The following is a 23,516-nucleotide window of genomic DNA, read 5'->3' on the forward strand; positions in this document are numbered from 1 at the left end:
ATCAAAGAGGAACTGGAACACAAGGGTTTCTGTAAAGACTGTGCTATACATTTTGAATTATAACAGGGAAAAGAGAAGATATGGCATTTGTTTGGGATTTTCCAGGGTGGGTTGGACAAGATAACATGTATTTGAAGAGAACAGTGATACAGTAAGGTATTTTCAAGTTGTCCTCAAAACAAGCTATCAAAGTTTACAGGGAAAAACTCCAATATCCATTAGACCCAAGGAAGGATTTATTTCAAAACTGAAGAAATGTTGATTTGATACCAAGTGGTATCAAATTCAATCAACTTCATGTGAAATTCATCTGACATAAGTTAATAAGCCTTATTATGGAAAATAAGTTAAGTGTTTGGGTGGTTTTTTATGATATGAAAGCATTGGCTCTGTCACCATAAAAATGCCTTGGTTCACACTGTTCTTTTGGAAGAGTGTTAGACTGAGAAGTGTATCATATTACCCAATTTATCCATTTGTTTTACTATCCATCTTGGCTTCTGAACCACGAGAGCTTGCTTCCAAAAATTAAATAGCCTCCAAGGGTAACAATATATGTCACTGAGAATGTTCAAAAGAACATGATTCAGTTTCTAAAATTAACTCCAAAAGAGTCCTAGGAATATTTAGAAGCAGGGTCAACAAATAGAATCATCTCCAAAGGATAACTAAGTAATTTCAAGGAATCACACTCATTTAAATAAGTCAGTATAAGTAATTTTGCAAAGCAAAAAACCAAACCAAACCAAACCAACCAACCAACCAAACAAACAAACAAAAGTCTAGTCACCACTCTTTATTCTTATCAAATATTCTACAGGACACTTTCCCTTTTATTTTTAAAATGCAGGCTAAATTTTAAAGCAAGTCAGTAGGACTTCTGCTTCCATGTGGATAGAATAGGTGCATTTCCTCCCTGTTTGCTGTGTTAGATATAACAAAGATACTTGAACATTATATATAGACACACATAAAAAGACTGGAAAATGGAAGAAGAAAGCCAACAAGGGACCTAGGGACCAAGTACAATATGATGGTGTCTCCTTGGGCTATATATACAGAAGAAGTGGGTAACCAATCAACCAACCAAACAAGCACAAACCTGCTCTCTCTAGCCAAAGGTCAGGAAAGATGTAGCCTAACAGATGCTTTAGATACTGCCTTCTATATTGTTGCTCAACACCATAGAAAAAAAACTACAGCCCAACTTCAACAATGTCAGCAAAGGCCAAGTGGGTAGCCTCAAATTCTACCCTCATTAGAGTCCAACAAAGCAAACCCAAATCCCCACCAAAGTGGCATTAGGGAAATCCGAACAAGGTGCCACAGCATTCATCCCCAGTGACCAGTAAAAGCCTCTCCTCCAATGGTGTCAGTGGAGACCATAAGAGGTACTTGGACTTCCATGCTCACCCCAAAGCAATGAGACAGCTTGTGAATTCTCAATGAGTAGTGTGAGAAAAGGCCTAATAACAAGTCAGGACATTCAACATTACCCAGTGATAATGTATCAGTGGAAATTATGTGGGCAATTGAAACCCATTCCCACTTAGCAATGCTGAGGAGCTTTTGCCTCAGGTGTCAATGAAGGCTGGTTTTCCAAAACCAGACTTCCATCTCCACTCAATAACAAGTCAGCGCCCTACCCTTCCTCAGCTGAAATGGTATCAGAGAAAACCAGCTAAAACAGGAGGCTGAAATAAGATCCAGAGTTGTATAACATAATGTGAAAATGTCCAGGTTTCAGTTGAAAATGACTGAACACACCAAGAGTCAGGAAGATCTCAAACCAAATGAAAAAAAAAAAAAAAAGACAATCAGTCAATGCCAACATGGAAAGGACAAAGATGTTGCAAGTATCTGATTTTAAGGAAGTCCTCAAGAAAAGGTTTCAATGTCTAAATACACTTACATATAAAACAAGTGGAAAAGTAGAATTTATCAGGAAAGAAATGTAAGTCTCAGCAAAGAAATAGAAGACTTAAAATAGAAACAAATGGAAATTTCAAGAAGCTGCAACTCCCATAGGATAAACCCAAAGAATCCAAGCATAGATGAATCATAATTAAAATTCTAAAAACTAAATACAAGTAAAAATAAACTTAAAGCAACCAGGGAAAAATGACAACTTAGCTAGAGAGGAAAAACCATATGAACAACAGTAGATAATCTCATCAAAAACATGGATGACAGAAGAAAGTGGCATAATGATTTTCAAGTGTTACAAGGAAATCTGTCAGCTCCAGATCCTGTAACTGTGGTAATATTCTTCAACAATGGAAGAGAAATCAAGACTTTCACTGATGAAGGAAAACAAGGACAATTTATTGCTACCAGAACTCTCCTAATATAATGTCCAAATGAAGTTCTCTAGAGAGGAAATAGTAAGAGGAGAAACTTAGTGACATTAGGAAGGAAGAACATGGTAAGCAAATATATGGACAGACACATTGAGCTTTCCTTCCCTTCTTGAATGTTCAACATTATGCTTCAAGATTGAAGTAAAAAATATGGCACTAATTCTGGCACTATCTGATATAGCTCTGTATGTATATAGAAGAAATATTTAAGATAATTCTATTATATGGTGAACAGGATGAAAAGACATAGAGGAAGGATGGATTTCTGTATTTCACTTGAACTGGTGAATGACACCAGTAGATTTTTGAAAGTTTTATATATGTGTATTTCACCAGAAGCAACCACTACAAAAGCTATATAAAGAGATATACTAAGGATACTATAGATAAATAAAAATGGAATTTAAAAAATGTTCAAATAACCCACAGGTAGTAGGAAAAAGAAACAGAAAACCAAAACAAGCAGAATCAGAAACAAAAACATTAAATTGAGACTTCAACCTTAAGGAATCAATTCTTCCTTTAAATTTAAAGGGTCAGATATACAAACTAAAAGACAGATGTGGGCAGACTGGATTAAACTGCATCTATTTGTGGACTTCAAGGAGTCAGTTCACATATAATGAGATAGGCAGAAAGTAAAAATGATCCAAGAGATTATGTTATGCAAATATTAATAAATGGAAAAAAGAAGTTACTATAGTGGTACCATATAAAGTAGATTTTGGAACAAAAAAGTATCACCAGAGACAGAGAAGAATTTTATGTCATGAATAAAGGGTCAGTTCATCAAGAAAGGCATAGTAATTCTAAATTGTATCCACCAAATAATAAAGCTATAAATACATGGAACAAAATTTACTGAATGGAAAGATGAATCCAAATTAGAGTTGAAAATTCAATACCCTTCTCTGAACAAGTGATTGAAAGCTAAACTAAAATTTATTAAGACTATAATAATATAGAAGAGCTCAACAATATCATCAGCCAACCATATCCAATTATTACTTATAGAACATATTTTCCTCAAGTTTCCATACATGTTTTTAAAGTTAGACCACATCCTGAATCATAACAAATTTAGTATAATTCAGAAATCATACAAAATGTGTTCTCCAAGCACAATGAAATAAAGCTATAAATCAGTAACAGAAAGATAAAAGAAAACTTTCCAAACACTTAGAAACTAAACAACACACTTGTAAATAATCCATGGTTCAAGGAGGAAATCTTTAGGGAAATAAAGTAATACACTGAATGCTATACAAATGAAAGTACAACATACAAAAAAAAAAAAAAAAAAAAAAGACCAAGTACCAAAATAAAAAATGAATCAGGGAACATTACTGTAGCCAATGAAGACATTATAATTAGGTACTACTCTAAACAACTGTTTTGCACATATACTTGACAATTCATATGAAATGAGTTACTTCCTTGAAAAACACAAACAACTACAACTCACCCAATATAAAATAAATAACCCTAAAATTACCAAGAAATGAAATTTGTAATTTAAAAATTCCCAGAAAAGAAGTCTCTGGGACTAGATCATTTCACTGGAGAATTCTATCAAACATTTAACTAAAAATACCAATTCTACACACTCTCTTCAAGAAAACAGAAGAGGAGAGAATCTATTCCAATTTTATTTTTATGAAAGTAGTATAACCCAGAAGAACAAAAGAGGGAGAAGGAGGAGGTGAAGGAAAAGCAGAAGGAAGGGAGGGAGAAAAAGAAAACCAGAGACCAGTATTACTCATAAATATAGATTCAAGAAAATGTTAACAAAATATTGGTAAACAGAATTCAGCAATATATAAAAAGAATTATACATCATGACCAAGTAATGTTTATTCCAGTGATAGAGAGCTTGAAGATTAATCAATGTAATGCACTATACTAATGGGCTATAAAAGAAAAATCACATTAATGGAAACAGAAAAAAAATGTTGGAAAGATTCAACATTCATTTATGGTTAAAAACACTCAGATAAAGAGGAACTAAATCTTAATATATCAATTCTTCCTTTACATTTAAAGGGTCAGATATACAAAGCAAAAGATAGATGTTGGCAGACTGGATTAGAAACTACTCCTGAATCAAGGGGAGCTTCCTGTATTTAACAAATACATCTACAAAAACTTGCAGCTAACATACTTAATGGTGAAAAACTAAGCACTTTAGAACTAAGATCAGGAAGAAGATATAAATGTCCACTCTCACCATTCTTACTCAATGCACAAGTTCTAATTTAATGCTAGAAGTTTGTCTGAAATAAGGCAAAAGAAAAAAAAGAAGGCAATACAGTTTGAAAAAAGAAGAAATAAACCATTCTTATTTGTAGATGACATGCTTTTCTACAGAAAAAAAATTTAAAAGAATTAACAAAAAATCTAGAATTTTACAAGTGAGATTAGCAAGGTTGCAGGACACAGATAAACATTCAAAAGTCAAGTGGATTAATGCATGCTAGCAATGAATAAATGGAGACTGAAATTTAAAATGTAATACCATGTACAATCACTCAAAAATGTAAAGTACTTAGGAGTAAATATTAAGCAAAACTTGTATAGGACTTACAGGCTGCAAATATACAATGCAGATGAAGACAATCAAGAAGCTTTTAATAAATGGAGAGTATACCATATTTACAGATTCAAAGAATTGGAAAGTTTTTCTCCAAATTGATATACTGGTTTAGTGAATTCCTATGAAATACATTTTATTCTGACATTTAGAAAGACATGAAAGGAGAATGATCAAACAATTTTGAAAAAGAAGTGTAAAGTGGGAAGAATCAATGTGATTTCAAGTTTATTGTAGTTCCAATAATAATCAAGACTGTGGTATTTGCATAAGAAGCATCACATAAACCAATGGAATCAAATAGAAAATCCACAAATAGACCCAAACAATGTGTCCAAATGATTTTAAAGTTGCAAAAGCAATTCAAACAGAGGAAAGGAGGAAAGACTATTTACAACAAAGGATGTTGGTCCAGTTGGACATCCATAGTCAAAATAAATGAGCCCATGTCTCATACCACATATAAAAATTAACTCAAATAAAACACAGACTTAAAAAATGTTAAGAAATTGAAAGACAAGCCACTGAAGTGCTGAAAATATTTGCAAACAACACATATGACAAAGGATAGTACTTAGAATATATAACAAACTCTTAAATCCAACAATAAAAAGGTAAACAATACACTTAGAACACGGGCAGAACATATAAAGAGCTATTTCATTAAAGAGAATATATAGACAGAGACAAATTAGCATATTAAAAGGTGCTCAACATCATTAGCTATAATGGAAATTTAATTTAAAATAGAGACGAGATGTTACTACACATTTATTAGAAAGACTGAAGCAAAACAGTGATAACACCAAATGCTGGAGATGTTGGGAAGAAACTGGATCACTTACACATTTGCTAGTGGAAATGTTGAATGGTGGAGTCACTCTGTAAAAGTGTTTAATAATTCCCCCAAAACTAGACATACAAGTACCATATGATCCACTAACTGTGTTCCAGGGCATTTTCCCCCCAGGAACTTAAGAAATCCTAGGAATTTAAATTCACATAAAAACTTTCAATATAATCTAAAAGTTATGTATTATGCGATTTCATTTAAATAGCATTCTTGAAATAGCAAAATTATAGAAATGAAGGTAGTTACAGAAATGCCAGGAGTTAGTTTTAAAAGAATAATACAGGCAATATAGATAGCCACAATATTTGGAGTTGAATGAACCTGTGATTCATTCCTTGCTCAGTTATTTTTTAGTTAAGCTTAATAATTGCTTATCACATGAAAACTGTAGATAATAATTATAAAGGCCTAATAGAATATTGTGAGGATTACAGATACTATGATATATTGAGCCTATTAGTGTATTGCTTGGCATGTAGCAAATAATAATGCAATGAGAATAAAAAGTTATCTGCTGAGTAAAGGTATGATTTTTCTTTGAGCATAGAAACAAACAACTAGCAGAAAAAAAAATCAGTTTTAAACCTAATATAATCAATCACTTACAATTTGCTTTAGAAACTGCTCCTGAGAATCAGCCAATCAGCAAATCTCACGCAAGTACCCATGTTTCTGCAGTTAAGGATTTGTCAACAAACTTCTGCACGTTCTAACTTCTGAAAATCCACCAATCCCTGAACTTACTTACTCTTCACTAGGATTATGGCTGATATTCTAGGTTGCTGTGATTCATCTTCTTGGTTTTCCCTATAAGTTTTCATGATAACTCTACAGATGAAGAAACTATTCTGCATCCAAGATAACTAATTCAAAAGATGCTAAATCATGAACTTGGTCTCACTAACAACCTGTTCAAAGGACAAAACTAAATGTAAATTAGAGGGGAGGGGCAGCTAACCAAAAGGTGCTAAGTTACAGTGAGGTAGGAGTAAACATTTCAGTGTACTAGTGTACAATTGCATGATATAGATAATGAATTGTACATTTTAAAAGCTAGAAGAAAGGATTTTAAAGAAGTGAAATATGTTTGGGGAGACAGATATATTCAACCAGATTTAAACATTACACAACACAACGTATACATATATTGAAACATCACATGGTACTCTATTGATATGTATAATTTTTTTGTTTTCATTAATCAGTTAAAATATATTTAATTTAAAAAAGAAAGTAAGCTTTTTCCCAATTAACACAAATTTTATCCAAAATAATAAATATTGTTAATAGTTACCATTAATTTAACATGTATATGATAGGCACTGTGTTAAGTATTTTACATCATGATCTTAGTTAATTTGCAGAACTACTCTACGAGATATGCAAGGATTATCGTCCTTTCCTCCTAGATGGGAAAAAGTTTAATATGTTTGCTAGTTAAACAAAAGTTAAAGTTGACATTTTTCTCCTGAACTTTGCTTAAAAGGAAAAAAAAAGGGGCAAGATCTTGGTAAGAAAAAGGTGAGATAATTTTTTATTTCAATTTAGTGCATACTTTAGTTTTTACATATTAGTCTAATTATCATGTTTCTGGATTTGTCTTAATACTCAGTGCAGTTTTATCAATTCCACAAGTGATTTGGGTGACAAGACTCAAAATTTCTCAGGTAATTTAATTTTTTTTTTTTTAGTTGTTGACAGACCTTTATTTATTTATATGTGGTGCTGAGGACTGAACCCAGTGCCCCACACATGCCAGGCAAGTGCACTACCACTGAGTAGTGGTAGTGAGTCACAGCACCAGGCCCTCAGGTAATTTTTGAAGAGAGTTTCAAACAGGAGGAGAGACAAGAATCATAGATGATATAATGAAGAATTTTGATGTGCAAATTTATTCAGAGTGCAAACTAACAAATTGAACTAAATTCAATAGGATGGAAAGATCTCTGGGTACTGTTACCATGCTTAGTGCATCTGATTCTATTCATTCTGAGAGTCATAAAGGTAGTTAAAGGACTTATAAAGATTAAAAAAATTCATATTTGGGAAATTGATGTATTTCAGAATCTCTAAATGTTCTGATTTGTATAAGGACAAGAAAAGCAAAAGGAAGAAGACTCAAATTCTTTCTAAATATATGACTGGTACTAGGGTTTTTTTTCTCTCTCTTCTGAACTTGGAAGAGAAGAAACTATAGCAAGTTGTGCCTACATGGGTCATTGAATGTTATTTAATATCACAACAAAGCTATGCTATCATGTACCATAGTTCTATTTTTTTGTTATTTTTGTTGGGTGGAGCGAGTGGATACAATATACTATTAGTACAATATAGTGTTTAAGAGCAGGCTGTTAACTCAGACATGCTGGGTTCTGATTCTGTGTTCCTCAATTCTATGCCCCTTGAGATTGTGAAGATGACATGAGAATTTCTATGTTAAGCACCTTAGTGAACCATCTAGAATGTACTGTAGAGTTTTATAAATTATTATTATGACAACTGTAGTATTAAGGAGAATTTTTTTCTTCTTTTTAAATTTGTGTTTAGCTAGGCCAGTTTGATGCCAAAATCCACGTCCTTCCATTTAGGTGTTAGACGGCAAAATTGAATAAATACACTGAAGGGAGCTCTGCAGCTCTGCACTGCACTCTTTTGGTGCATTTGAAATATTTGCTGATCTTGACCTTTTAGAGTTAGATACTAAATACAGATAAAATGTGGGGCAACTGGATTTTTCTCGTTAGGATGTGTGCCTTAGGATGGCAGCTGACTGCCGTAACATCAGTCATCTCTAACTTATTGAATCTCTTCTATGATTAAATCCCAACCTACAAAACAGTTATGGAAGTAGAAGATATTAACTGAAATGAAGAAACAATGAAGCATCCATGACTACAGGATGATGGCCTTAGATCTAAGCCTACACAGAACTGCAATGCTTTGTGAAGACAGTGGCAAACACTCCCAAAATACAGTAAGAGGAAGAGGAAGATTTTAACAGTAAAGAAATATTTGCCAGTAATTGCTTTCACTCTTAAGATTTCTAAGAACTGTAGAAACCTTATAAATCTCCACTTAGTGGAGCAAATCAGAAAAAGACTAAGTGATAAGAACTGTAATCGTAGCAACTTGAGAATATTTGCTTGGCAACAATCCTTATCATCCATATCATCTTCATATTATCTAGGTCTTCAAATTACGAATTCAACCATGGATATTTTTAGTGCTTTGGATTAAGTTTGTTTTTTTCTTTTAAATTTCTTTCAAAACAAAGACAATATAAATGTTATTGAGTTATCTCAATTTTCTGAAGAAGAGCAGTCATTTATTTTAAGGAACACCTATGTCAAATACTGATGGACTAAGTAACTACCACTCTTTCTACTGCTTTAATCTGTGACAAGTTTATTTTCTACCTTGGACTTAATAGCTATTTGATAGACATTTTTTTGGCTTTCACTTTTATTAAAGGAATAATTTAGAGTCAGTCTGGATGAGAACAATCCCTGATTTTTGTGACAGTGATGTCCTTCAACACTAGAGACAGCTGCATTGTTTCTCTGGTATTAGGAGATAAAGGGATGCACTTTGTGAGTTAAAGAATAAAGCTGCATCAAGTAAGAAAAATCGAATACAGCAGTGACTGTGAAACTAAGCAATGTTTTACTTGGCTGTCACTTTTGTTTTAAGAGAATTTTTCATTCACATTTCCACAACCTCCTATCCATATTACTTTTGAGAATAAATCTAATTACATTACAGAAAGTCTTCATATAGCTATGAATTAGATAATACTAAAATGAATTGATTAGAAATACATCATCTTAACTTTTCAGATTAACAAAATATATATTTGAAATGGATCATTAAATAGAGAAAATTATTTCATTGATTTCTTCAAACCCTTCTTTCTGATTCAGCTATTAATAAGTTATGGAGCTGCTCACAAGGGTCTTATATTCATAGAATTTTTGACTTCCTCCAGGCCATGTTCTCTCTCTTTTTTTTTCTTCCCAGTTCTGGGAAAGCCATATAATCTTGCTTTGGCAAATAATTCTTGTTTAACAAGCAAGTCTCTCTATATAAGCCCCCTCTATCTTTTATTAATTATTGGCAGTTATGGAGAAAAGTGAATTTAATTGGATACAATCATTTTTCTTCCTCTAATACAGAGAAATGCATGACTGTGCTGATTTTCTGAAAAGATAACATGATTATTCAATCAATTAAGTTATAGTTTAAAAGAGTCTATTTAGTTTATCTGATTAAGAGTTCTCTTACTGATTATATAAAATGAGTGTAACTTGATTTGAGACTCTGGATGTTTTTGTAATTGTTCTTTATGCTGTTCTGCATATTAAAATTTGCAAAACCTCAAACAAGCTCTTTTATACTGTTCCAGAGGAGTAATTAATATTACTACCACAAAAATTATGCTGAGGCAAGTTTGGTAGGTATAGAGACACAGATTTATTAAAATTAGTGGGTCTCTTAATATGTCACTAATTTATTGCTAATAAAAGTATCAGAAATCTTTGAGAGGGGCTGTGATTGTGGCTCCGTGGTAGAGCACTAGCCTAGCACATTCGAGGCACTGAGTTGGATCTTCAGCACCACATGAAAATTAAAAAATAAAATAAAATAAAATAAAAAGAAATCCCCCAAAGCTTCCTCTTTGAGATTCCTCTAACAATGTTTAAATTGTTTCATGTACCTAACAATAACTGATCTCTAGTCACAAAAGTCACATAAGATAATTTGCATTTACCAATCGCTGCTACTCTTAACTCTCCTAATCTGAAGGGTTTGTTGAGAGTGGATCTGAAAGTCTGCCAGGCAACTGGTATTACTGGAAATATCCTGTAAAAGGTTCTTTCCAATAAGAGGGTGAAATGGAGTACTTATGAGTAGCACAGTCAGTTCTAGGTTATTTCTAGAGACCAAAACTCCAAGGAAAGTAGTAGAGAAGAACATTCAGAGTCTCATTAGGGATGAAAAGGTTCCTTTGTATTTGGATACATTTGACACATTCGCAGTGTTCCACTTTTCTTCAATGTCCCCGTACAAAAGCAGGTTTTGGTCAAGAGGAAAAACTGCACATATTTGTATAAGAATATTTCTTCTGTGGCTCAATGATTGGGCTGAACATTCTTAATTAAAAAAAAATCTGCAATTATAGGATTTCATCAACTTTCCCTTTCACTGACTCATTTCTTGTTTTGCAGAGCTCACTGACAACAAAAACATCTGATCACTGTATCTTGTTGAAGCCACCTTTCCTCAACATCCTACAATAGAGTGTTATAAACATGGGTATCAATGCAGTCTTTATAGTGCTCAGGACCAAATCCTAGGTGACACCTTGCAAGTAGAATGAGGGGAAGAGTATGGGGTAAGCAAGGATAATCTCAACCTACCAACTCAAAGATCTCTTTTCCTAAAGCTTAGAAAAATGCTTAGAGTTCAAAATGACTCTAAGTAAGGAATTCCAATTTGGTTTAAGGTTTAAGGAATTCGGATCTGTTTTGCTGTACTGTGTAGTAACCAAGAAATAAAATTTATTATGATCAGTGAAATATTTGCTGGAGAAAAATGAGATTTGAGAAAGAAAATGAGAAAGCCAGGATTGAGGCTGGCATTATTCATAGTGACAGAGAAGATGCTTTTCATTTGTTTGTGGACTGATGAAGAAGAATAAAGATTTACTCCTGGGAAGTTCTTCACTGTTAACAATGTATATTTTGGGGGAAGGGAAAAATACTAAACATAAGCAAACACCTACCCTATCTGACATATTTGCTTCTATAAAAGGAATGCTTAGTTATAGCATTGACAGTCAGGTTTTAGAATCATTTTTCAATTTCAATTTTGGTCTATCTATGAACAGATATTTTTTATTTTGATGTTGATGGAAATAAGAAACATGTCCATTTCTGGGGCTGGGGATGTGGCTCAAGTGGTAGCACGCTCACCTAGCATGCGTGAGGCACTGGGTTCGTTTCTAGCACCACATTAAAAAAAATGAAATAAAGATATTGTGTTCACCTAAAAAATAATAAAATATTTTAAAAAAGAAACATTTCAATTTCTTTTGTATTTTATATACAAGGTTGACCTGGTTGATTTTCATATTGGCCTCTTCCATATCTTTACTTGCTTTCTGAGAGCCTTAAGATCTACTCTACTTTATACTACTCCTACTGTCTCCAGTACTTAAGTTCTCTTCTGTTTCTTATCCATACCAGATTTTCCTCTATTTCTCTGTGAATAAGCTAAGCTCCTCCTCACTCCTTAGCATAAGTGATCTCCAGAGCTCTGTGCTGAGTCTCAGTTAAATTGTAAAAACCAAGAATTATTGTTACTTTTATTCCAGTACCACATATACAATTAACTGATAACAGTATTTCTTTTTGGTGGAAACAAGTTTTAAGAAAGTTATTCTTTAATAACTCTAATTTAATGATTACATATTATGAAATAATAAAATGTTGTTATTTAAATTCCTAAATGTATAGGTTAATGTGATTTTTTATATTGTACTTTTAAATATCTACTTATTTAAAAATGACATCAGTTCTTCTCTGATCTTCTGAAGAGTTCTACAGTAGACTGACTTCTATTACATAAAAAAAAATCAATGAAAAAAAAACAATCTCAGTAGAAATTTGATCCAGTTGCTTTATTTATTTTTATATTTTGTGGTGCTGAGGTTTCAACCCAGGGTGTCCTACCACTGAACTATACCCTCAGCCCCTTTTTGTTTTTATTTTGAGACAGGGTTTCACTAAGTTGCTCAGGCTGGCCTCAAACTTGTGATCCTCCTGCTTCAGCCTCCCAAGTTGCTGAAATTACAGGTGTGTGCCACTGTGCCTAGCTGATCCAATTGTTTTAAAACACAAATGATAGTTTGGCCAGATGTACAATAGCAAAGCAGTTTATGATTTTCAAAAGATATTTTAGATCTTACTCTTCTACACTTATATAGAAACATTTAAATATATTATATTTAAAACTCTGACAAATGCCAAAGTTAAGATAGAGAGTAATATTATTAATAAAATTTAATGAAAAATATTTTCAAAATACTTTCTATAGCTTCAAAAAAGGAACAACAATAATAAAGCTTAGGGATTGGGTGGTGGAAGGGAAGTATATTAAAAACATGAAAACACACACACACACACACACACACACACACACACACCATATCATTTCTTCTAGTTTCTCCTGATAAATTCTTTAAATTCCTGGGCATGTCTCAAAGATGACAACCCTAGTCATCCCAAAGCCCTTAATGGGCTGAAATGACATTGTGGTTATGAGAAAATCACAGCAACTTCATCATGAGGGGTAAGTTTGTGAGTTCAGACTAAATTAGCAAAATTTTTATACCTTTCTCTTCCTCTGTGTGCATTCTGATACCCTTGGTATTCATTTGTACTTCTCCAACTGTCAAGCTGTTATGCACTTAACCTAGAACACTTGGGAAAGGACAATCAAGGAGAGAAGACTCACTAACACTAAAAGACCTTTGAGTATCTTACATATTGAAGAATTTTTAGATTCCACATCACTAGGCTTCAAAGTGTCATGGCTACCTGTTTCAGAAGGGAAGTGTTTGAAGTTTCATTTGTTTTATTATGTCATTTTAACCTTTTTACTGCTGAGTTTTCCTGCCTCAACATTTTATTATATCCTAACAGGTGGTATCCTTCAACTTTAAATCTCTGCAGAGGTATTCAACCTGTTTAAGACTCCTAATACTTTAAAAGAATGTGCATTTAGAATTAGGGCAAAAAGTTTTGTCATGCCTATGGAGAACTCAATCAAATTCGAGTATAATATTTGATTTTAAAATAACATATGTTGTATTGATCTTTTACTCTGTGGCCATCAGATTATTTTCTGTTAATATACGAGAGTAATATGTAATCAAAGAGCTTATGTGACTTAATTTATAAAATATATAAAACAGTAATGCTTACCTCATAGGGTTGTTGAGAGGATTAGATTAAGAAATACATTAAAGTGTTTAGCACAATGCTTGATACAAAGATTTAATATATAGTACCTAATATTACCATAGTGACTGTAGCATAATCCAACACACTGGAGGAAGGAGAGAAGTGAAGTTAGGATTCTAAAATTCAAGTGCTTCTCCTGAAACTGCGATTACTTGCAGCCATTGCGAAAGTTTTTCATAGCATTTCTTAAAGTGCTCCTGTAGTAGTACTTCCTGGAATTTGGTGGGTTGGGGGGAGTGTTACATAAGGCTGACATATTCTTCTTTTTAAGTTGATGGACATCAGAAGTTGAGATTTTTGGTAACTGACATACAAGAGGGAATTTACAAATGGTCACTTGCTATCACACCATTAAAAACACAAGACATGACTTAAAACCTTTTGTACATTGCTCAGCTACTCTCAGGTACACAAGACAGTGAGAGTAAATACAGGAGTGAAATTCTTGCTGAGAGATGAGCGTTTTTGCCTAGTTATTTTGAGTGTCTGAATCTTGGGATCTACATTGTGGAGGGTGCCCTCATTTTTTCCTTTAGAGTGCTTGGAGTACCACTAGGAATGGCCATGAGTGTTATCAACATTAGTTACCAAAGAGTTATGATAGCCACAGCAGAGAGCTATAGTTCAATCAAGGTCTTTTTATCAAATTGATTTTCTATCAAATTTCTGATGACTTACACACAAAGATGAGATTTTTGTTTTAAATCTTGTGCAGAGGCTTTGAGAAGTAGACTGGAATGCCTAAGAATTTTCATCATTCATTCTCCTTTGATTCCCCCATTTACTTATAGTTCAATTTCTAGCTTTTTATTCTCAAGTGAGTAGTCTGGTCCAATGACTACTCACTTCTTGACAATTGCAAAAGTAATATTTAACTGTTAAAAACATTTACTATATATATTTATTATATTATAATAAAATATAAACCCAGTGAATACTAATGCAACATTATACTTATTTGAGTAAATATGACAACCTAGGCTAATGTTACCATCTTCATTTCTTTAGGTTAAGGCTCATGACTATTAACATATTTAACTAATACATAACACAAAAGTAAAATTGAATATTTAAAGAATATTAAATAAGGTAAGGTAATTGGTAGAGCTATCTAAGAATTCTAAGATCTCCTGTTTTGGGCAAAATTGCAATAATATGGGATAATATTCTGATTATCATGAAAGCAGGAAGATACAAATAACTTTGTGCATTCAAGATGTGACAAAAATTTTAAAGACATATTACATTATTTAACATTTGACAAAAATTATAAAGTATAGTACAGTTTCCAGATAAACAATTATTTCATCCATTAATAAGGTTGATGAGCTCACAGATGTTTAATCAATCACAGGATTACAAAGGGTTTTTAAAGCAAGTACTGAGGCAAACAGATGATCATGATGACTTGCAATGATGATATGATTAAACATTAGTATGGACTTTGAAAGCAGAATTCATATAAAATGGATGGATGGATGGATAATGCAAATACCTGTTAGTTCCATTCAGAGTGACAAATGAATAACACTTTTCCTTGTACAGCAAAATGTACAGATGTAAATGCAGGGATGTAAGTGAATATGACTCCTTCCTTTGTTTAGGCAACAGAATGTTGACTCTGATGAATACCCCCTCAATATCTGACCATGTACCTTTTCCCTTCTTGCCTCATAAAAAAGCTGATTTCCTTCCTTTGCTGTCTGATTTTTCCAACTTCCCCTTCAAGACTAGCTTCTTATTGTTAGTCTTTAAATATGTTCATATGTCTGCCATCATAAATATTCATTCTGAGTTCCTTATTAGCCCTTCTAAATCCCACTGCAACACACTCCTTCCTTTCAAATGGAAACTCCTTTCTTGAGTTTTCTACATTTCTAAATTCAAGGAGCCTTTAGGCATATTTATCTTGCTCCATGTTTCTTGGCACTATTGACCACCCTCTCCTTAAAACATGTTTCCCCCATTAGGCTTCCAAGGCTCCACTTTTCTTTATTCTTCCTTGTGCACTTTTTTAGTGGTCATTAGAGCTGAGAACCCCATCTATTCTACTCCAACTGATTAATCAAAGCCAAACACAGAGTTCCATTCCCCTTGCTTGTATGGGAAGGCCTTGGCTATTTTGGATCAGTGAGAAGAGTGAAGAGGAGAGATTTGAGGAAGAATGGTTTATAAGAGACAGCAACTGGAAGCTTGTTTCTCTCTTGATGGATTTGAAAGAAGCAGCTTCTATGACCAATTGCCATTGGAAATCACCTTACCATGAAAAGAGGAACCAGTTTTAGAATAAAGAGTGTAAATGGCCGAGTGGAAACCGGGGAAAACACCCTAAGTCTTTAATAATACAGAATGAAAGATTTAATTTGAGGCTTATCTTGGATCTTCACTACTTTGTATGTAACTAAATATTTCCTTCAAGTTTAAGGCCATTTTCCTTGAAAGTTCTATAACTTATAGTAGAAATCATTATACTGATAAAATGGTTGATTCTTCCTTCTCTCTATTATTTATCTCTTAAGTGCTTGTGTCCTGTGAAGTTATACATCATCCTTCTGTCTCACTCATGGCTGAATTATGACATATTTTGGTGATTCTTAAATGTGAATCTTCAGCTAAGATTGTTGAACTTTAGATAAATATAGTCACATATCCACATTGCATTCCCAGTTGAATGCCCTAAAGATAGTTCAGATCAACATATTTCAATCTAAGTTTCCCTCCCTTGCTCATACTTCCACCTATACTCTTTCTGTATCTTCCACCTTAGTGAATGGAACATCATCACTAACTTGACCAAATTAGAAACCTGAATATCAGCTTCAGAGATTTTATCTATCTCTGTTCCCTGTGTCCAGTCAATCACCAGATGCTTTTGGCACCACCCTTTAAGACTGTACTGGATTGATTCATTTTCTCCTTTGACCCATTGTTTCCATCTATTCTCCTCTGGATTTCTAGAGAAACTTCTTAGTTGATTCTATTCCTTCCACTTTTCTTCCTCTTCATGTCAGTCTCTGAAAAGCTATCAAAATGTTCTTTAAATGAAAATTTGATCATGTTCTTTTCCTGTTAAGAACACTTTGATATTCCCCTTGCCATTATCTACAGGAGAAAGCCCAGTATAATCTGGCTTTTGCTTTTTCCAGACTTATTTGACATCAGTCTTCTGTTCTCACTTTCCTTTTGTGCCCTCCCTAAGCAGGTGCTTTTTCCTGTATCCTATCTTCACAGCACTTATCACATTCTACTGTATTTACCTGCAGTGCTGCTTATTATCCACAAGGCAAATGAATAACATGCATAATGCCTTCTAATCAATGGCATTACCAACTACTTTGGATACAGTAAATTGATACTTAATATATCTAAAAGTTATTGAAATAGTCCTCAAGAAAAAAATCACCTATGTTACAAATAATATATTCAATTATGTAATGGGTATGTAAGTTATGAAATACATTTATAAAATGAACACTCCTGAGCATAAAAATTAGAACCACTATTGGACTGAAGAAGCAGGAGAGTACCAACAACAGTATCAGCACCTTCCCTGAACTTATCCCTTACCTTCCTTTAGAGTTAAGCATAATTCTAAATATTATATTTACCACATCCTTATAAAAATAATTTGATGACTCATGCACTTATGACTAAACAGTGCTTTTTAGTTTTATTTGTTTCTGAGACTTATAAATATGATATTCTTGGTGTCTGACATCTTCCAAAACATTTTTTCCATTAGAATTAGCTTGTAAAGTGTATATACATTATTGTAATAATAGTTTACTAATTTTAATTGCTGTGAAATATTTCTTTGTGTGAATAACACAATTTATTTGCATATTTTACTGCTGATACACATTTGAGTTTGCCCTTGAATGCCATGTATGAGAGTTTTTTTCTAGTTCAATACATTTTGAGAATTGCTTAAATGCAGGGTATGTGCATGTTCAGCTTCGCAACGTAATTTGTTACCAAAGTGATTGTACTTTATATTTCCACAAGAAATGTAAGAGTTTTCTTTATTCATATGTTTGCAAACAACAAGTGTTTTTCAGATTTCTTAGTTATTGCAAGCCTAGTTAATATGAAATGGCATCTCTTGTGCATTTCCTGGAATGATAAAAGGGATCAGTTTTGTTTCAATGTTTATTGGTTTGCCTTGTATTTTACCAACTAAAATGTGTTATATGTCTTTTTATTGCTCAATAAGAGTTTGAAAAAAAATACATTATGGAATGCAAATCCCTTGTCTCTCACATACATCGAAAATACCTCCCGCTGGGTTATAGCTTTTTCTCCACTCCTGTTATGATGACCTATTATGTGGTATTATAAATACCTACTTATCACTTGATGTACTTCATTAGATTAAGTTTCTTGAGGTAAGAAACTATATCCTATTCATTTTTGTTTCTCTAGCATCCAGCAAGTGCTCAGCATATGTTAGTGGTCCTATTCTTGCTCAACAAATGTTTGTTGAGTGAATTGTTATGACTTTAGAAATGAATCGATTTTTTTTTTTGATCAAATTTCATTCTATGCAAATTGGCTACAACACACTGCTGAAGCTAAGAGATAGAAGTCTACGTTACACATCTTTCTGTACTTGCACTAAAAGAGTGTCAGCCTACTCTTAGGAGTGGTAGTATCTGCTGAGTAGTGACAGGATTTTTATAAACATTCATTACCAACTCTGAACACTTGGCAGTGTTCATTATTTTATTTCAATGCACTTATGGTTAACCAGACTCCCTGTGGTAGGATAATATTTAGCCTAAAGTTATCACGAAGTTAGAAATGATGTTAAGACACAAGATATGGATTACAGATTACAATGGATGTGCAAGGTTCATGGTTTGTGTCATCAATTTGAAATTGGTTACCTTTTTAGTAATGGTGTCCGGAGGTACATCCCGCCTCCCAAGTGGATAAGGATTCCATTGGCCACTAGGAGATACATCCTCTTGTCCATTGTCTAAAATGTTGCTTTGCTGGGACGGGGTCTATTGCGAAAATGGTATGGCATTCTTTAGTGATGTAATAGAAGTTTACCATAGTTTTCTGAAAAGAGTCCCTAATAATTATGGTAAAATTAATTTTGTTTGATTGTAGAAAAACATATATCCTAACTGGAAATATTATTATATACTATTTACTGAGTAAGAATTCTAAACCAACAGCTTTTTGGAAATACAAATAAAATAACAATCTTAGAGCTATTTACTGAAATATTATTATATACTATTTACTGAGTAAGAATTCTAAAACAACAGCTTTTTGGAAATACAAATAAAATAACAATCTTAGAACTATTTACTGAATTTTAAAGAAAAGTTTAGATTATTTACAGTACCTAAATAAAAAATAATCAGAATAAAATTAATCCATTGTTAAAAACCACAACCTTTAAAGCTTGCTGAATTTGTGTCTTTAATATGATCTTACCATTTAGAATAAAAATAGAAACCATATAATCCGTAGTATGGAACTTCCAATATTCCAAGCCATAATCTAAAATAAATTTTATAAAGCTATAATAATTCTGGGAGAATATGCCTTTTACTAATGCAAAATAGTATTAACACTGGCATAGCACAAGATTTATGGTACTAGGCCATTATCAGCAGGTAGATTGAGGGAAAGGCTAAAACAACATCAAAAATATTATGTTATTAGAATCACAGTATAAATAAATCCTGATTGTTTATGATACCAAATTTATTTATTTAGATTAATCATGTTATAATTTAAGCTTCATAACATTTTTACTTTTTAAACTGATTTCTGGCTTATTATTTTTAACAAATAATAATATACCTATCTTTATTGTTACTAATACTAGAAATTTTGAGAGAACTCAATATTCTAGTCTGAGTAATAGCAAGTCATCACATACCACAAGGAAGATAGCCTCTATTGGAAAGATACATGGTGACATATACAAAGTTTGTATGTGTGTGTAATATTTTTGTGGGGAGGGACAAGGTCTTTTCCTCCCCTAACCTTTAGGATACAAAAGAACTGTTTGGTTGCCTGGGGAATACTTACGAGACTGACATGGCATGTCATTCTTTGTACACGTGCTGAAGGATCCCTACTAATAAAGCCTGGTTAAAGAATGTATGTATGGACCAGGGCTATGGTGCACACCTATAATCCCAGTCACTTGGAAAGCTGAGGCAGGAGGGTTGTGAGTTCAAGGCCAACCTCAGCAACTTCGTGATGAACCTGAGCAACTTAGTAAGACCCTGTCTCAAAATAAAAAAAAAAAAAAAAATAAAAAGGGCTGGAGATATAACTCAGTGGTAAAGTGTCCCTGCGTTCAATTCCTAGTCCAAAAAAAAAAAAAAATTGTATGTGTGCAGTGTATTTTGTGTGAGGACTTGTCCTCCAACACCCTGAAGGGAGACTGGGTCATTTTCTTTATAATATGCCACCATGGACTGCTTGCCAGGCTTCATTTGTTTATATAGAATGGTCTTCATTTGTCCTCCTTTAGAACACAATTATGTAACTAACCTATCTGTATTCTGACCACATGCACTTTTTAGAAAGCATTGCTTGGAAATATTTTAAATGGGATTTTATTGTGAGACTCTATTGAATATAATGAAAAGTAAGGAGACAACTCAATTTTCTTCTTTTGCTTTGGCCATGTAAACTCTTTTTTTTCACAAGCTAATTAGAATGTGTGAAGAAAGAAAAATGTTTCTGAATTTAAGGTCTTGAATTGTTAGGGATAAATTTATTTGTGTTTGAAAAATCAAATGTACATAACACATTCAAAGAATACATTACCTGAAAATAACCAGACAGCTATCCAGTGCTTGCCTGTCTTTTTGAAGCATGAGTTTTCTAATATTTATCTTCTCTAGGTAAATTTATTTACATATGCCCATACACATATTTTCTGAATATTAAATATGGAAAATCAAAATTCTAAATTAGGCAAACATGGTTATGCAGGTTAAGCAGTACTGACTAGTATTTTATTTATTATTCTTTAGGTCCCATGTCTTTTCTGGGTTGCGTTCTTTGCTAGTGGCAGGGCATAATAAGCATGTTCCTCTGGACCAGATCTTTGCAGTACAGGTTTTTGAGAAAAGGCCAGAATTCAATACAGGTTTCCTTTTTTGCTCTCTGTATCATTCCCATCTTCATCTGTTTCCTCTACTACATTTGATTCACTGGCCCAGGCATGACACTTAGTCACCGTCAGAGAGCAATTGAGAATCACAACATTCTTTTTGGCATTGAATAAAATGACTAAATCCATTTTATCAAAATCCCAACATCATCATGGTCTAGGCTTCTCACTAGAGGAAAAATTAGTCTCTCTTTTTAAAAAGGACAATTAACAATCACACCAATTCTCCTATATTACAAGGGACAGAAGGAACATAAACATGCAGACACATAAAATGATCCTTTGACTAGATAGCAAAATTAAAAGAATCTCCTGAAAGCAATTTCCATGATTAATTTCAAGAATTATCTGCCATTTTGGTTTTCTTAAATGAGATATCCTAGTTGTGATTTAAGTATACAGAAATACAAAGATCATAAAAATAATTTATTGATGTTGGGTGGTGGTGGTAGGGACTGAAAAGTGAATTATATAGCACATTCACATTCTTTTCTAAAGGAACACTTATTGTATATAAATTTAGTTACTGAACTGTTAAAATTCTATAAAAATGAAAAGGAACAACTGAAATGTAGAAAAAAAAAACAGATGCTATCACTGTTGAAATTTATTATTCCAAAGAAAATAATCAGACTGAGGTTTAGCTATTCATTTCTCATATGACATTCTTGATATTTTCTTTAAATACTTTAAAGAGTGAAGATGACTCTTATTTCTCTCATCATATATAACCAACTAGAGATAAAAGACATGGAAACTCATCACAATGCACAATTTCCTTAGTTTCTGAATTCTGTATGTTTTTAATATTTCAAAATAGAGAAGGGGCTGTGGTTGTGGCTCAGTGGTAGAGTGCTTGCCTAGCATGTGTGAGGCACTGGGTTCGATCCTCAGCACCACTTTATAAAAAATGAATAAAATTAAGGGATATTATGTCCATCTCCAACTAAAAGAAATTTTAAAAAATAGTAATAAATAATAGACTAGTATGATTTAGTGAAAAAGCAAAAATTTTGTTTGTAGTAAGAAGTGCAATAATGTTCTATGGAAGTCTTGCTGAACAGATATTAGCCCCAAGTTTAGTGTGGACATTTCTAGATTTAACTTTTATGACTTTGATTATTATAAATGACCACAAGTATCTATTGAAAGAAGTGATTTCTAATTTTGCTGAAAAACAAATATGCATGAATATGTGTTTATATGTACATATCTGAGTATATTTAAAGCATGTATATGTCGGACAAATGCATGTCTGTCTGTAGGTATAGGTGTGTAAGGATATATATGAATAGCATTTACATCTGTGAGTAGGTCAGCTTAGCTGATCCAGCGCCTTTGCTCTTATCTGCTAATAGATGGGTGCAATATTTTCTTGTGAAATTATACTTCTTGGCATTTTGCTAAAAATTTTATGAGAGTTATGTTAGAATTTGGCACTTTGCAAAGGTCTTTGCAAAGGACATATCCAGAGGATATGTCCCAAGGATCTATTTTGTTTAGGAAATTGGCACACGGTTCACAAAGGCATTATCACAGATTAAAAAAAAATGTGTTAAAAACAATTTGCTCCAAAGTACTTCAAGTGAAATTATATATGTATGTGTGTGTGTGTGTGTGTATACACACACATATATTTTTTCTTCAGCATGCCTTTTGACAAAATAGGTCTTACAAAGGCAAATATATGCTGAACTAGTTTCTAAATGATTATGATTTTATAGGGTTTAATCTGAAGGTGGTAATGTAATGCCCAAGTGATTTTTAAACCAGCACTTCATTATAATGGCAATGAAGCATCTGTATAAGTACTAACATTATTTTGTTAATTTTAGCTGCTGTCTATGCGGATTTATGTGGATTTACAGGCTGAAGGCTTTTTTCATAATTAGAAAGGTAAGCGAATCTTTCTTGAGGGATAGGTAGCCAATAATAAATGCAACACAATCAATCGAGAATATAGGGCTGAGTTGCCCCAGGTGCAGCATAAATCTTGCTTTGCTTTCAGCAGTGGGAAAAAAATGGCATTAGGTAAGTAACCCTTGGCATTAGGGTGAATAAATGCATACCAAATGTTGGTACTATCTGATCCTAAGTCATTTGCATAGATCCAGTAAGAAAGGACATTAGAATTTAAAAATAGTTTAGGTGCAAACATTGCTCTCTAGATTTCTCTAACACAAAAGCTGGCAAGAGAAGTATCAATTAATTTATCAATTAATAAAACAGATGGGGCCATTTTCTCCCAGGCAAGATTCCATAAAAGAAATATTTAATACATACATTTCCATGACTTCAGCCTCCCCTTCCCTGAAATTATAATTCATTTATATTATTAGTGCCTCATTCTATAAGTCAAGAAGTAGTAGATTCTATGGTCTGTTCTGATAATAGGAATTAAAAATAAGATAAAATTATCTATTTCTTTGATGGAGAAGAGATCATACTGTTTACATTGGTGGCCAGACACCTAGCAAACAGGGAATTAGGAAAGGCCAATGATTTCTTCCCCAGCTGATTGTCTCTGGGGCTACAGTAG

The 23,516-nt window shown here is 33.0% G+C and overlaps 1 protein-coding gene across 2 annotated transcripts in view; it reads right to left on the reverse strand.

Moving 5' to 3' along the window:
• The window catches only part of Lrrc7 (leucine rich repeat containing 7), a 403,609-nt gene that overhangs the window by 44,173 nt on the left and 335,920 nt on the right, over nucleotides 1-23,516 (reverse strand). For both annotated transcript variants that reach the window (XM_076862304.2, XM_076862303.2), the window contains one exon: nucleotides 18,714-18,833. In XM_076862304.2, the coding sequence (XP_076718419.2) occupies nucleotides 18,714-18,833 (120 nt within the window). The remainder of the gene's footprint in view (nucleotides 1-18,713; nucleotides 18,834-23,516) is intronic.

Source organism: Callospermophilus lateralis, chromosome 7, assembly GCF_048772815.1.
Source record: "Callospermophilus lateralis isolate mCalLat2 chromosome 7, mCalLat2.hap1, whole genome shotgun sequence".
NCBI classification, from domain to species: Eukaryota; Metazoa; Chordata; class Mammalia; order Rodentia; family Sciuridae; genus Callospermophilus; species Callospermophilus lateralis.